Source organism: Gymnoscopelus microlampas (genome assembly GCF_963454915.1).
Source record: "Gymnoscopelus microlampas genome assembly, chromosome: 19".
Classification (NCBI taxonomy): Eukaryota; Metazoa; Chordata; class Actinopteri; order Myctophiformes; family Myctophidae; genus Gymnoscopelus; species Gymnoscopelus microlampas.
Window position 1 is genome coordinate 30,180,455 of NC_139956.1, and position 12,989 is coordinate 30,193,443.

A 12,989-nucleotide genomic window follows, 5' to 3' on the forward strand; every position below is an offset into this window, starting at 1 on the left:
TAATATCTCATTCCCCTTTAACTCAGCGGTAGATTTTTTTAGTTTTCCATACGGGAGACCAGGATTCAAATCCACGTTAGCAAAAACACACATACTGTACAACCATTTAAAACAGAGTAGTAACCACATAAACGTTATGGTTAAAAACAGAGTGAATACATACTTAAAGCTGCACTATGTAACTTTCCTCTTCTACCCCGGATTTGAACCCTGTTTTCTGTGCAAGTGCTGACATTTCTACCATTGAGCTAATAGAGCCTGCCTGCTTGCTCAGGGGATACATTGAATCTTGACCATCAGGTCAAAATTCGTGTCAGATCCTGTGTCAAGGTGAGACATGACCTTTGACACAATCTAAATGTCTCAATGCAGGGAGACAAGATACAACCACCCCAGTTGTATAAGTTATATTGAATTAACATACTCTACCATACAGATTGGACAAAATTAAAATGGATTCATAAAAAGAAAGTTACATCCGCTTTAAAGGAATGCAATAAATGAAATCTGAAATCAGATTTGAGAAGAAATGAGAAATCAGCGTATGTATCAATGTATCAATTCAGTAAATGTATACATACTAATGGTATTTAAAATGTGTCCGTGGACAAGGGTGTGTGTTGCTTTTCCAGACTGAACTCTTATCAAGGTTTTACACTTTCTTTATTGAAGAGACAGTGACACATGGACAGAGGATCACAACATTGACACCCACGCCATCATTCATTGCTGGGAAAATACCATGTTGATAAAAATGTTTTTCCCCTGAGAGTGCCAAAGAAATGTCTTTTGGGTTATGCTGTTGCCATAGCAAAGCAGAAGTGTTGTAATTGGGTGAATATTGAAATCACAGAAACCAGTTGGCCCACAGCTATGATGTGTTGAAATTAACTGTGGAACAAATTGGCAAGGACAGTGTGTGTGGATCTGTACAGTATGTCTGACAGATGCCATGCTGACACAGAACCAGTACTAATGTGCACAGCACAAAATACCTAGTGTTAAAGGGATATTTCACTTTCAAACATGTTTGGGGTAATTTGAACTTCTACTCAGGCTTTTGTTAAGTTGCTTGATTCATTATTTAGATATTTGATGTTCATTTTATCAGACACTTAAAAACTGTCTGGGGTGCTCACAAAAGCCTGAGTTTTACCAAAAATGTACCAAAAATTACCAAAATAATATGTTTGAAAGTGAAAAACCTACATGATAATATATACCCACACAGGGTACTTGGTCCTCCTTATTTCCTTCTACATCAAATGTGTTTGCTGACAATAGGCATCTATTTACACGCTTATAACACGTCGCAACACGTTATGAGATTGTAGCTGTGGTATTTTTGCAGATTGTTTGCCTGTTTTTGCCGAATGTTCGTCTATTATGACATAGTAGGGATGATAGGGTTCAATTGGGACCATACTGATGTTCATACTCATAGTATACTAGACATTACTGCCGACCATTTTCCAAAGCATACGATAGCTTTTTTGAGCCATTGGATTCTGTTAATTTCAGTACAATATGAAAATCAACTCTCAGAGACTTGAAATGGGTATTTTATAGTTGCTTTTTAATGCCTTTTCAAATGTGGATTGATTTGAAAAGTCTAGCAGAAAATAGTCTCTGGAGAAAATGAAATTTAACAAAATGTGAACATCCGTGACAATGATACATAGCCAACATTGACTCAGTTATTCTATCCAGTGTGGTAACATTTTAATGACTTTATAGAAAATGCAAACAAACATGAACTCTAAAATTAAACGGGAGAATGGTCTATGCACGCACAGTATGATATATAGCCGAAGCTTGATATAGACAATGACATGTATTGATGCCGGTGTGAGCCTTCAATTTAGCTCCTGAAAGTGTAAAAATGGATGCTTACTGTTCCATCTTTACACTTTCTGAGTCAAATTGAAGCATTTGGTTGTCACTGTGTGCGCAGAGAACCCAGAATAACGACCAGGAAAGAGTGGAGCTAAACTGTCAGGAGAGAGAGAGAGAGAGAGAAATTGAGATAGAAAGAAAAGGATAGAGAGGGGTAGAGAGAGTGTGTGTGTGTGTGTGTGTGAGAGAGAGAGAGGAATAGAGAGAGAAGGTCTGGAGGGACAGAGTGATAGATGGCAGGAGGGCCACCGCAGCCCATGTGATGTCTGCTCTTCAAAGGGTGGCTCTGTGCTTTGTTGTGGGACATGTGTGCTGCACACTGTCCTATTGTCTCCAGCGTGGAGGGAGAGAGGCAGACCACACACTGCAGCCCAGCCACAGCTCTTTATATGGGAACGGGAGTGTGTGTGTTTGTTTGTGTGCATGTGTATGCTTCCACGTTGGTGTATGTTTCTGCGTGCGTCTTTATGTGTACACACACGTCTGGTCTGCTTGCGGCCCCGTATAACGATCGGCGTGCAAACAATTTCCCCTCGCCGGGGAGCCGATCGAATCCCACCTACCACACTCGATCGCTTCTAAAGCCTGATTTGTACTGAGTTGCGCACCGGTGTCACGTACCAAAAAAAGCAGATCTGCAAGCTCACCATGCGTTGGTAGATCGACTATTTTCACAACCAAGTCTAAATCAGGCACGACTCTCTCGCTCCCTGGCGAAGGACCCCTCATTGCGATCCACATTTTATGCAGCAATATGCCCTATGCATGGCAGCCATATTGGCATGAAATTGTTGCTTCCTTCACCGGTGTCACTTACCATTGATACGAATTAAGGCTCTGTTCTATTTAGTGTAGCAGAGCCTTTCCAGTGAGCCAACACAATAACAGCACCCCGACTGTGTGCCTGAATGGAACACAACCTTAATTTAGTATCATTGGTAACACCTAAGCAACATTACAGTCTAATTTCACGCCAATATGGCTGCCGTGGATGGGGCCTATTGCCGTACAAAGAGGCAAAAGAGCTGAATGGGTGACTGTCTGTCTGACTGCCAGCCCTTGCTCTGAAAACGTAGCCTAGCCCATTGGTTCTCAAAGGGGGGTCCGGGGACCCCCAGGGGTCCTTGGGGGGATACCAGGGGCAAAACATGTTAATATAGCTTCACAATTATTTTAACCACTTTAACCATATTTTATACTTTGGCTACTTTATACTTTTATACTACGAGCTTGTAGATCAATTTGTGCAAATCTTTGAATATACTATATATTTTTAAAGCAAACATTTGTAACTCAAACCTTTGCTTCTGGGGGTCCCTGGAACAATATGTTTTGAGGTGGGGGTCCGCGGCCTAATACATCCTTTTGGGGGTCCTTGACGTAAAAAAGTTTGAGAACCCCTGGCCCTCGCGCAAAGACGGCAAGCCCGCGGGAGCCATGCAGCTAGCGTCGTTTCTGCACCGTCACAGTGTGTAGGGGGTGTAATTAAAGAGCTATATAAGAAAAGGGCTGTGGCCCGCGCCATGCACTTATGCACTCACCACGGTGCATTTTCAGTCAGGCCCGTGTGTGTTTGTGTGTGTGTGTGTGTGTGTGTGTTTGTGTTACTATACTATACTTGTGAGGACTAAACGTCCACACAACTATAGTAGAATTTGAGAAATATAAATTGTGAGTTCCATTTTCGTGGTCCTCACAAGAACAATTATTGTTTAATGATTACAAAAACGTTTTTCAGAGATAGGTATGCCAGACCGTTAGAAAAACATTGAGTTTTTAGCGGTGCCAACCGCTCTATACGTGGCTTTGTCCGTCCGTCCGTCCGTCCGTCCGTCCGTCCGTCCGTCCGTCCGTCCGTCCGTCCGTCCGTCCGTCCGTCCGTCCGTCCGTCCGTCCGTCCGTATGAGCCTGACGGCAAAGAAGAAACACATACAAACACACGCACACACACACACACACACACAGACTTGGAGATTGCCTACGCCAACTCTCCCCTCATTGCCCACACGTGCCACTGGCTATCAAAGAGGGGTCCAGGGACCCCCAGCTTATGTTGTGTCCGTCGTCCGTTTCAGCACGGGCTTTAAACAGCTATAACTCCAGTTCGCAGCATGCCAGCAAGTCCAAATTTGGTATGTGGACTTAGACCACCAATAGGGACGAGCATTGACTGCTGAAGCCCCGCCCCGCCCTATTATAGCGCCACCAGGAGGCCACTGGCTTTAAACAGCTATAACTCCAGTTTGCAGCATGCCACCAAGTCCAAATTTGGTATGTGGACTTACACCACCAATAGGGACGAGCATTAATTGCTGAAGCCCCGCCCCGCCCTATTATAGCGCCACCAGGAGGCCCCGCCCCAAAGGCACCGCTTCCTTCACACAGGGTGTGATTTTTAGGTTTAGGATTAGACATTTTGAAGTTTGGTCTAGAGATTAGAGAAAGAGTTATCCCTGATTTAATCTTTAGTTGCTGATCTACAAGCTCAAAACGCTTGTAAATCTGCAATCTTTCGGAAATATAGGCTTATGGTAAATGGCAAAAAATAGATAAATGTGGCATTCATAAAATCGCGTCCTAAAATGTTGATGTCCTCACATGTATAGTAATACAAACCTATGTGTGTGTGTGTGTGTGTTTGGGGGGATAATTGACGGTGTGGGAGATCCAAGCCGTACAACTGCCACGCTTCAGCAGCTTAGAACAGTGGTTCTCAAACTTTTTCATGTCAAGGACCCCCAAAATGATATGTATTTGGCTGCGGACCCCCCCCCCCCCCCCCCCCCCCACCCCATCTCAAAAATATTTTGTGCCAGGGATTTTTCAAAAATAGCAGATCTACAAGCTCGTAGCATGCCGCGCGCTAAGAGCTTGTAGATCGGCTACTTTTACATTCGGCCATTTTTAACACAAATCTTTGCTTCTGGGGGTCCCTGGCACAACATATTTTCAGGTGGCGGTCCTTGGCACAAAAAAAGTTTGAGAACCACTGTCTTAGATTGCCTTGTTCATATCTGAGTTCCTTGTGTACGTGCGAGAGTCCGTCAAGTTCTGCCGTGATCAAGCGCTGCTCTTGCAGTTGCACGAACGCTTCGGCATTTTGTTATTAAGTTGTTATGATGCATGTGTAATGTTCTTCACTAAGAATGGTGTGAAAAAGCACTGATATATCCATCGCTTATACCCTTGAAATCTGCAACGAACGACAAGGTTATGGGTTTGTTATTATCTCAGAGGGGCAATTTGTTGTACAGCCAGCAGTATAACCACATAGAAAATAGGCAATAATACAATAAGATCACATGGAATTATTCACTCAGGCACACCATGCATTCTGTATATATCGGGCAGAAAACAAAAGTGGAGATAGATATTAAATCTCCTTGAAATGAGAGGTCATACGCTGCCGCCAGGTTTTCTCCTGTGAATAAAGCTGTTTGTAGGTTGTTGATGTATTGTGTTAGAATTCTATGCTCTGTAGATGAATTGAATACATAGGACCACAATGGACTTTTTTGTGTTATCCTTTCAGTGTTTTACTGTACCTCCGTGCTGATAAAAGTTTGACTAATAAAGTATTCAATTAGAAAAACAATCTCCCTGTGTAGGGCAAGTAACTTAGAAAGAGTAATAAGTTACTAATTACTAATTACTCCTTCAAAAAGTAATAACATTACATTACTTATTACTTGTTGCCAAGTTATATTTGCTACCCTGACCTGCACGTACACATTAAGTCATATGTTTGCGAGGCGTTGTGAGGCGCTGTTGAGCTTGTAGATCTGCTATTTCTGGCAAAGAGGTATAGGGGTAGAGGGGAAAAAGAGCGGACCAAGTAAAACTAAAAACAATTTTACACAATACAGAGGGGGTCTCTGCTTTAGTAAATGATAATAATTGTCACATAAATGAGTGGCTGACGTTTGTGTTCTCTCCGGTTCTCCTCCGGCAGCTATGGCGTTCTGCTGTGGGAGCTGCTGACGGGAGAAGCCCCCTACAGAGGAATAGACGGCCTGGCAGTGGCTTATGGAGTAGCGGTCAACAAACTCACCCTGCACATCCCCACCACCTGCCCCGAGCCCTTCGCCCAACTCATGAACGGTGAGACCTCTGTGTGTGTGTGTGTGTGTGTGTGTGTGTGTGTGTGTGTCTGTGTGAGTGAGGGAGAGTCCTTGTGTACTTGTATTACTGTACTTGTGAGGGCCAAATACATTAGAACAGGGGTCTTCAATGTTTTTCAGGCAAAGGAGCCCTTAGCTGAGAGAGAGATGAAGACCCCCACCACATATTGTATCAAATTCTGTTGCAGATTAAACTTTTTCATAGATTTAATAGATAGTTTCATAGACTATTAGTGTTGAGTGAATGAATGTTTATGTTTGTTTATTTCCATACTTGGGTTGCTCCTTTTCCCCTGAAAATAGTAGATCTACAAGCACACAACCAATCGCGCTGCGAGGCATTGTGTGCTTGTAGATCTACTATTTTCGGCTAATGTTCCCTTCAGAATAGGGATGCTAGGGTTGAAGTGGTTAGTGTAAAAAAAAAAGAAAGAAAAAACGTTCTACGGACCCCCTGTTGAAGACCCCTGCAATAGAGTTTGAGAAATAGTACATTTTTGGGAATACCTTCCTGCTCCTCACTAAAGAAATGGTTGTATTTATGTTTAATAGGATTTGTAGACTCACTATTAGATAACGATTCAGGTTAGAGTTAGGATTAGACATTTAGAGGTTACGTTTAGTTGAGTTATGTGTGCCTTTGTCGTGCACCAACAATAGCAGATCTACAAGCTCACAATGCATCGCGCTGACGCGTTGTATACAGTATGTGCTATTTTCGGCTTTAGGGCTAAGGTTAAATGTTTAAAAATGGAATTCATAAAATTGTCCTCCTAAACTGTTGATGTCCTCGCAAGTATAGTAATTCCACAGTGCGTGTGTGTGTGTATGTGCTTGTGTGTGTGTGTGTGTGAGTGTGTGTGTGTGTGTGTGTGTGTGTGTGTGTGTGTGTGTGTGTGTGTGTGTGTGTGTGTGTGTGCGTGTGCGTGTGTGTGTGTGCGTCTCAAGAGAGAGAGAGAGAGTAGTGCATTTGGAATAAGTAATGTGGATGTCTATATATCACTGGGTAAGTAGGGGCACTTGCACTGCCAGGGATTGTGATTCTATTCCTACTAGGTGTACACACTCTGAAAGCAAATGTATTCCTCCCCGCAGGGAAGTGCTTCTTCTCACATGGCTTTGTGCTGCAGGGCCCCACATTCTTTCTTTACCTTCTCCATAGTCAAACGTCAAGATAGTAGATAGCACAATATTCCCCCTGTGTATGTTTTCTTTTTTAGACACAAACAAACCTCTTGATCAGAACTAGGGGTGCAATAGTTACTCTGTTGTGTAGGGCTAGATGTTAATATTCAAAAATAGCAGATCTACAAGGCTACGAGCTTGTAGATCTGCATTTTTTTTTGAAAAATCGTGAGAATTTGTGTAAATCTTTGAATATATATATTTTTAGCGGCGCTAGCCGCTCTATACCTAAAGGTATAGATCCTGCTCTATACCTGACTTTGTCCGTGTTCACCGTCAACGTTCTGATTGGTCAGACCCGTCAACGTTCTGATTGGTCAGACCCGTCAACAAAGTGATTGGTCAAGCTTCACGTGACACATGGCTATAAACACATTATAAACACATATCGATGACAAAATGTATCAAAGGCGCCGCTACCTTCACACAGGGTGTGATTTTTTAACATATGAGGGTCCAGGTGGAGTCCTTCCTCTTCTAGCCATAGTCATTGACTCCCCTTTTCAACAGCTCTGGAGAGGTCTTTGACTTTCTGCCAGTCGGCCTTCCCACACGCACGCGCGCGCCCGCACACACACACACACGCACACGCACACACACACACACACACACACACACACACACACACACACACACACACACACACACACACACACACACACACACACACACACACACACACGTAGCAGTAGTGGCTCAGAGCCTCTGCCTGATGACCCCAAAAGCATAATATCTCCCCCGGCCAAGAGGGGAATGCCCCTTTAGGCTAGTGGTTAAGATTTTGGCTTTCCACACGGGAGACCTTGGTTTGAATCCAGAGCGTTGCATATATACAGTACATCACCAGTTTAAAGCTGGCATGCCTAATTGGGGCTTGTCATTATATAGGCAAAAATCTCGGATCTGTTGAGAGCATGTAGATCAGCTGTTTTTGCTGTTTTTGCATGACGACGGTACAAAGGTATAAAATAGGGCTTGAGTGGTTAATCAGACTAATTGATTTAGCCAATTTTTTAAAATCTATTGTTGCTAAGGAAATAATCATCAAACAGTGCAGTACAGGGCACTTTGAGTAGGAGGGTGCTCCCTCTCTCTCTCTCTCTCTCTAAGCATGAGATCAAATCACAGTCACCAGGTCTATGCTCTTTTCATTTCCCTGAACCTGGAGTTGCCATCGGGAAAAACAACGGTTCACATTATAGTCAAATGATGTGGTCAGTGGTCACACAGAGGAAGTGTTGTGTTACAGTCGTTGGTGTGTTTTGTTTGTCTCCGTTGCTTAGGTTTATGTTTACGTGACATATAAACACTGCAATCCAGTGGCTCTGACCTGGTACACCCAAGTAAGAGTTCGAGTTCCCAAGGCTGTTCCCAAGGCTGTTACATATTAGACAAACCCTGGGTAGCACTATAGCCCATTTAGACCTGAGGCCGATTTTAGAAACGCCTTCTAAATCCTAACCTACTGTAAGTTTTCAGAAAAACTATAACAACGTGTAGGCTTTCCCGGTCTTCTTGGGCTAGGGCAGTATTAGTCTTGCGTGTTGGTGCCTCCCAAATGCTTCCGGTCATACAATCTGGAGCACAGAAGCTCTGAAAATGATTAGAGGATAAAGTGGATGTGACGCCTCCTCCCCACTTCCGTTTCGTCCTTACAGTCGCGCACATTTCTCGTATTATAAATCAAAATCATCTAAACATAATATAATTTACTGCTTAGCAGGAATAGAAATTCAAAAACTAAATGTAAAGATATCTAAAAATATATTTTGAACGGAAAGTGAACGGAAATGATGAACAGAGATGCCAGCTTCCTGTCTCGGATTTCGGGAGGTGTAGTTCCAGACTGAGTTCTGTTCCGGTTCCAGAGCTTTCGGAGAGCGTGGAATAGTTGTCTGGCTGCGCGAAACTAGGGCAGTATTATATAAGTCATGAGGGATCCGCCCAGCCAAAGCTACACAAGGATTGCGTTGCGTTGCGTTACCGTAATTGACGTCGTCAATTTGACATTGGACCTGCTCCACAAGGAACGTTCAGATCGCTTTTCGACGAGCATCAGAAGTGGCACAATATTCATATGCATGCATAGCTACAGCTTAATTTGTCCACACATCGAGTGCAATAGTGGTTAAAAAATAAAAATAAAAAGACACACGTTAGTTTACATACAGAGCTGAACAGGAAAAACAACTGAACATGTCTTCTCAAACGCGTACTCACTTCTCGTTTTCACAGGAAATCCGTTTTTAATTTAGTGACTTAATTTAGCTGATGGATTGAATATAAAGGAACGTTGAAGGCGGTATCTCTTCTTATCAAGTGATCACATATTCAGCTTGACTAAACTGCATGACAGGCTACCAAAAATTACAACCAGATTTTTTGATTTGTCTGCACCAGCAGTTTCTACGTGTTTTGGGTGGGAATGTAAAAAGTGGGAGTATGAATGGGTGCCCCCCGCGAGCATGGTGATGAAATATTTCTACCCCTTTGGCAAGTTCGTATGCTCAGCACTTCTGTGGAGCCATTGAGGGATTTTCCATTAAACAGACACTTTTTTTCTTCCTTTTTTAACCCATTAAGACTGGGAACGCATCTGTGTAACCACTTTAACCTTATTTTATAATTTGTCTATTCAAAAATAGCAGCTCTACAAGCTCATGAGCTTGTGCTATTTTTGAAAAATCTTGAAAACTTCTTTGAATATATATATTTTTAAAACGACTTTTTTTTTACTCGCCTCTTTGCTTCTGGGGGTCCCTGGAACTAAATATTTTGAGATGGGGGTCGGCAGCCAAATACATATAATTTTGGGGGTCCTTGACATGAAGCAGATCTACAAGTTCAAAGCACTCTGTACTGCGCTATGAGCTTGTAGATCTGCTATTTTTTAATAGCCAAAGTATAAGATCATGGTTAAAGTGGTTAAAATCTAAAATGACAGATGCTTTCCCGGTCTTAATGGGTTAAGGGAAAGTGTTCAGTTTGCCCTCTGTATATATTGTCGCTGTCAGGCAGAAACCTTATATATCTATATTTAATATTCTTATGTTTTTGTTCTCATAACTTAATGCCCTATTTTATACAAATCGTATGACACTGTGTCATGCAAGTAGCGACAACAGCCGATCTGCTGCGTTATTTTCACTCTTTGAAAACCTTTGTTTATAATGACATACCCAAAAAACAGGATTGTCTGTCTGTGGCTTTTATAAATATTTAACCAATGAAAAGTATTAACAAGAGCTTGTAACTAAATAATAACTACATTGGCACAGGTTTCTCTGTTCCATTTCCTGAAAAGTAATGGTTTTAGACATACAAGGTTACTGCCAGACAGTGACGATATATTATTTAGCTTCATTGAGCTGGATGGCAGGAAAACTCAGAGGGAGAAAGTTTCATAGGGAGCCATAGGAGAGTATTTTGGGGGGGGTTAACCTATAAGCCAGTGTTGCGCCACCTGGATTTTAACATGCGAGGGAAACCAAACCGCTACCATTCAGGCAAAGGGGAATCCTCTCTTTGGCCGAGGGAGATATTAGGCTTTTGGACAGTAGTATTTTACTAGTCCGCAAAATACTACTGTTGGTCTATAAAGCTTTAAATGGTTTAGAGTCCGAATACATTTCTGATCTTGTACGATATCATGAACCATCCAGATCTCTCCGAAACTTTGTTGTTGCATCAATATGTATTCTCTTGAAACGTGCAAGTGGCAGTGTGCGGGTATCTCTCCCTTTTGTCCCTAAAACTAAAAATAAACATGGGGAAGCAGCATTTAGCTTTTATGCGCCACATATCCGGAATAAACTCCCAGGAAACTGCAGGTCTGCTGCCACTCTTATTTATTTTAAAACTCGACTAAAGACCTTTCTGTTTTGCCGTTGCCTTTGATCGACTTACTTTTCTTTTTCTCTTTTCTTTCTCTTCTGCACTGTAACTGTATCTGTACATTTTGACCTATTTAGTTTTATGCATCCTAATGTCATTGTATAATTAATTGTTGTCCCTTTGCTTGATGTTCTGTGTAAAATTGAATTGCCTTGCCTTGCCTTACACCAGTTTATGGGTACGTACTGCCAACGGACACTTCACCACTTATTTCTTATCCCCTACCTGCATCTCTGTCAATTTGTCTTTTTAATTAGTTTCCATACTGCGTTTTAACAAGCGGTTGATGTTGTAAAAGCATCACTGGTAATGCCCATAGGGGACTAATCTGTTACTGTGTTGTTTTTTTATTTATTTTCTTTGTCTTTGCCTAAGAGCTTTGTCTTGCTATTATGCAAAACATCTCAAAGCAAAAGTAATTGAACGCGTCATTTTGAATGGCTTCACTCAAGATTGCGCACTCAGACGAGCTCTTGAAAAGTGTCCAAATGAACAATATAGGCCCGTGCTGAATAGTCAAGCAGTATTCAGTGCTGTTTTTAATTATATAACCGTAGTCATGCATGCATGTGTTATGTATTTTTTAGCACACCGCTTAATTTTTAATGGATGTTCCCCTTCCTCTCATGTACTGCGTCTCATTATTTCTATGTTAATGTTATGACATTGCCCCATATGTTCCGGTGTACTTTGAATGTAACCTTAATTAAAAGGAAAGTTAGCTAAGTACAAAAACTGTATTTCAGCCCAGTACAACCCTCCCTTTCTTACTTTTAATGGGTCGGCTGACTGCCTGCAACTAAAGAATATTTTCACAATCACTTAACCTGTCAATTTGTTTGATTATTTGATGATAGAATGCGATTAATCAATGATAAAATGACAGTAAAATAAGGTAATGAAGTACAAAATGATCGTAATTGACAGGCATTTTATTTTTTTTAATATGGAAGAAATACAAGCATTCACACTTTGGTGGTGTTGTATAGCACATATTATAATTATTTTACGTCATGTGGTTAACGTCATCGTTAACCACGAAATTGGGAAAATAGCAAATCTTCACCTTGTGAGCTTGTAAGTAGTAAGCCTTGCCGAGCCATGTGGCCCATAGGGCAGGAGCTTATCTCTAGTGTGTGTTGACTTGATGTACAAATACATCCTCCAGCTATGAAGACATGAAGCTAGTATGTCGCAGGGACTTACACCTAATCCAGCCCTTGATAGTGAGTGCCAAGCAGGGAGGCATTGGGTCCCATTTGTATAGTCTTTGGTATGACCTGGCCGGGGAATTGAACTCCGACCTCCTAATCTCAGGGCGCACACTCTAACCACAAGGCCACACTTGTAGATTGGCTATTTTCACTATTTTTGAAGAATTCTTATTTTGACAAGAGGGATTCTACTTTTCATTATTTCGTATTAGTTAACAATAATAAACCCTGGAGAGGTTGAGAGAGTTTTCTCATGTCGTGTTTTTCTCTGGGTCCACATCATGTGTGTGTGTGTACAGAGTGCTGGGACCAGGACCCCCACCACAGGCCCTGCTTCAGCTCCATCATGGCCCAGCTGACGGCCCTGGAGGAGCAGGTGAGGGAGGAGATGCCCCAGGAGTCTTTCCACTCGCTGCAGGAGGACTGGAGGCTGGAGATCCAGGACGTGTTCGACAAGCTCAGGGCCAAGGAGAAGGTGAGGGAGAGACTTTATTAACTTAGTCAGTTATAACTTGGAAGAATGGGAGTCTACTGCCGCGCCTACCCGGTGTGTCACCGGAGCAGGACAACAGCAATTGTAGAGAAGACACTGGAGCAGCTCGGACAGTTAAAGACTATTTTATTAGCCCATTCAAACCGGGAACGCATCTGTAATTTTAGATGTTAACCACTTTAACCA

At 42.2% G+C, this 12,989-nt stretch overlaps 1 protein-coding gene across 1 annotated transcript in view; it reads left to right on the plus strand.

Moving 5' to 3' along the window:
* Positions 1 to 12,989, plus strand: part of LOC311034714 (mitogen-activated protein kinase kinase kinase 11) — a 62,615-nt gene that overhangs the window by 23,804 nt on the left and 25,822 nt on the right. The window contains exons 3-4 of the mRNA XM_084042676.1: positions 5,849 to 5,997; positions 12,610 to 12,785. Coding sequence (XP_083898802.1) covers positions 5,849 to 5,997; positions 12,610 to 12,785 — 325 coding nt within the window. The remainder of the gene's footprint in view (positions 1 to 5,848; positions 5,998 to 12,609; positions 12,786 to 12,989) is intronic.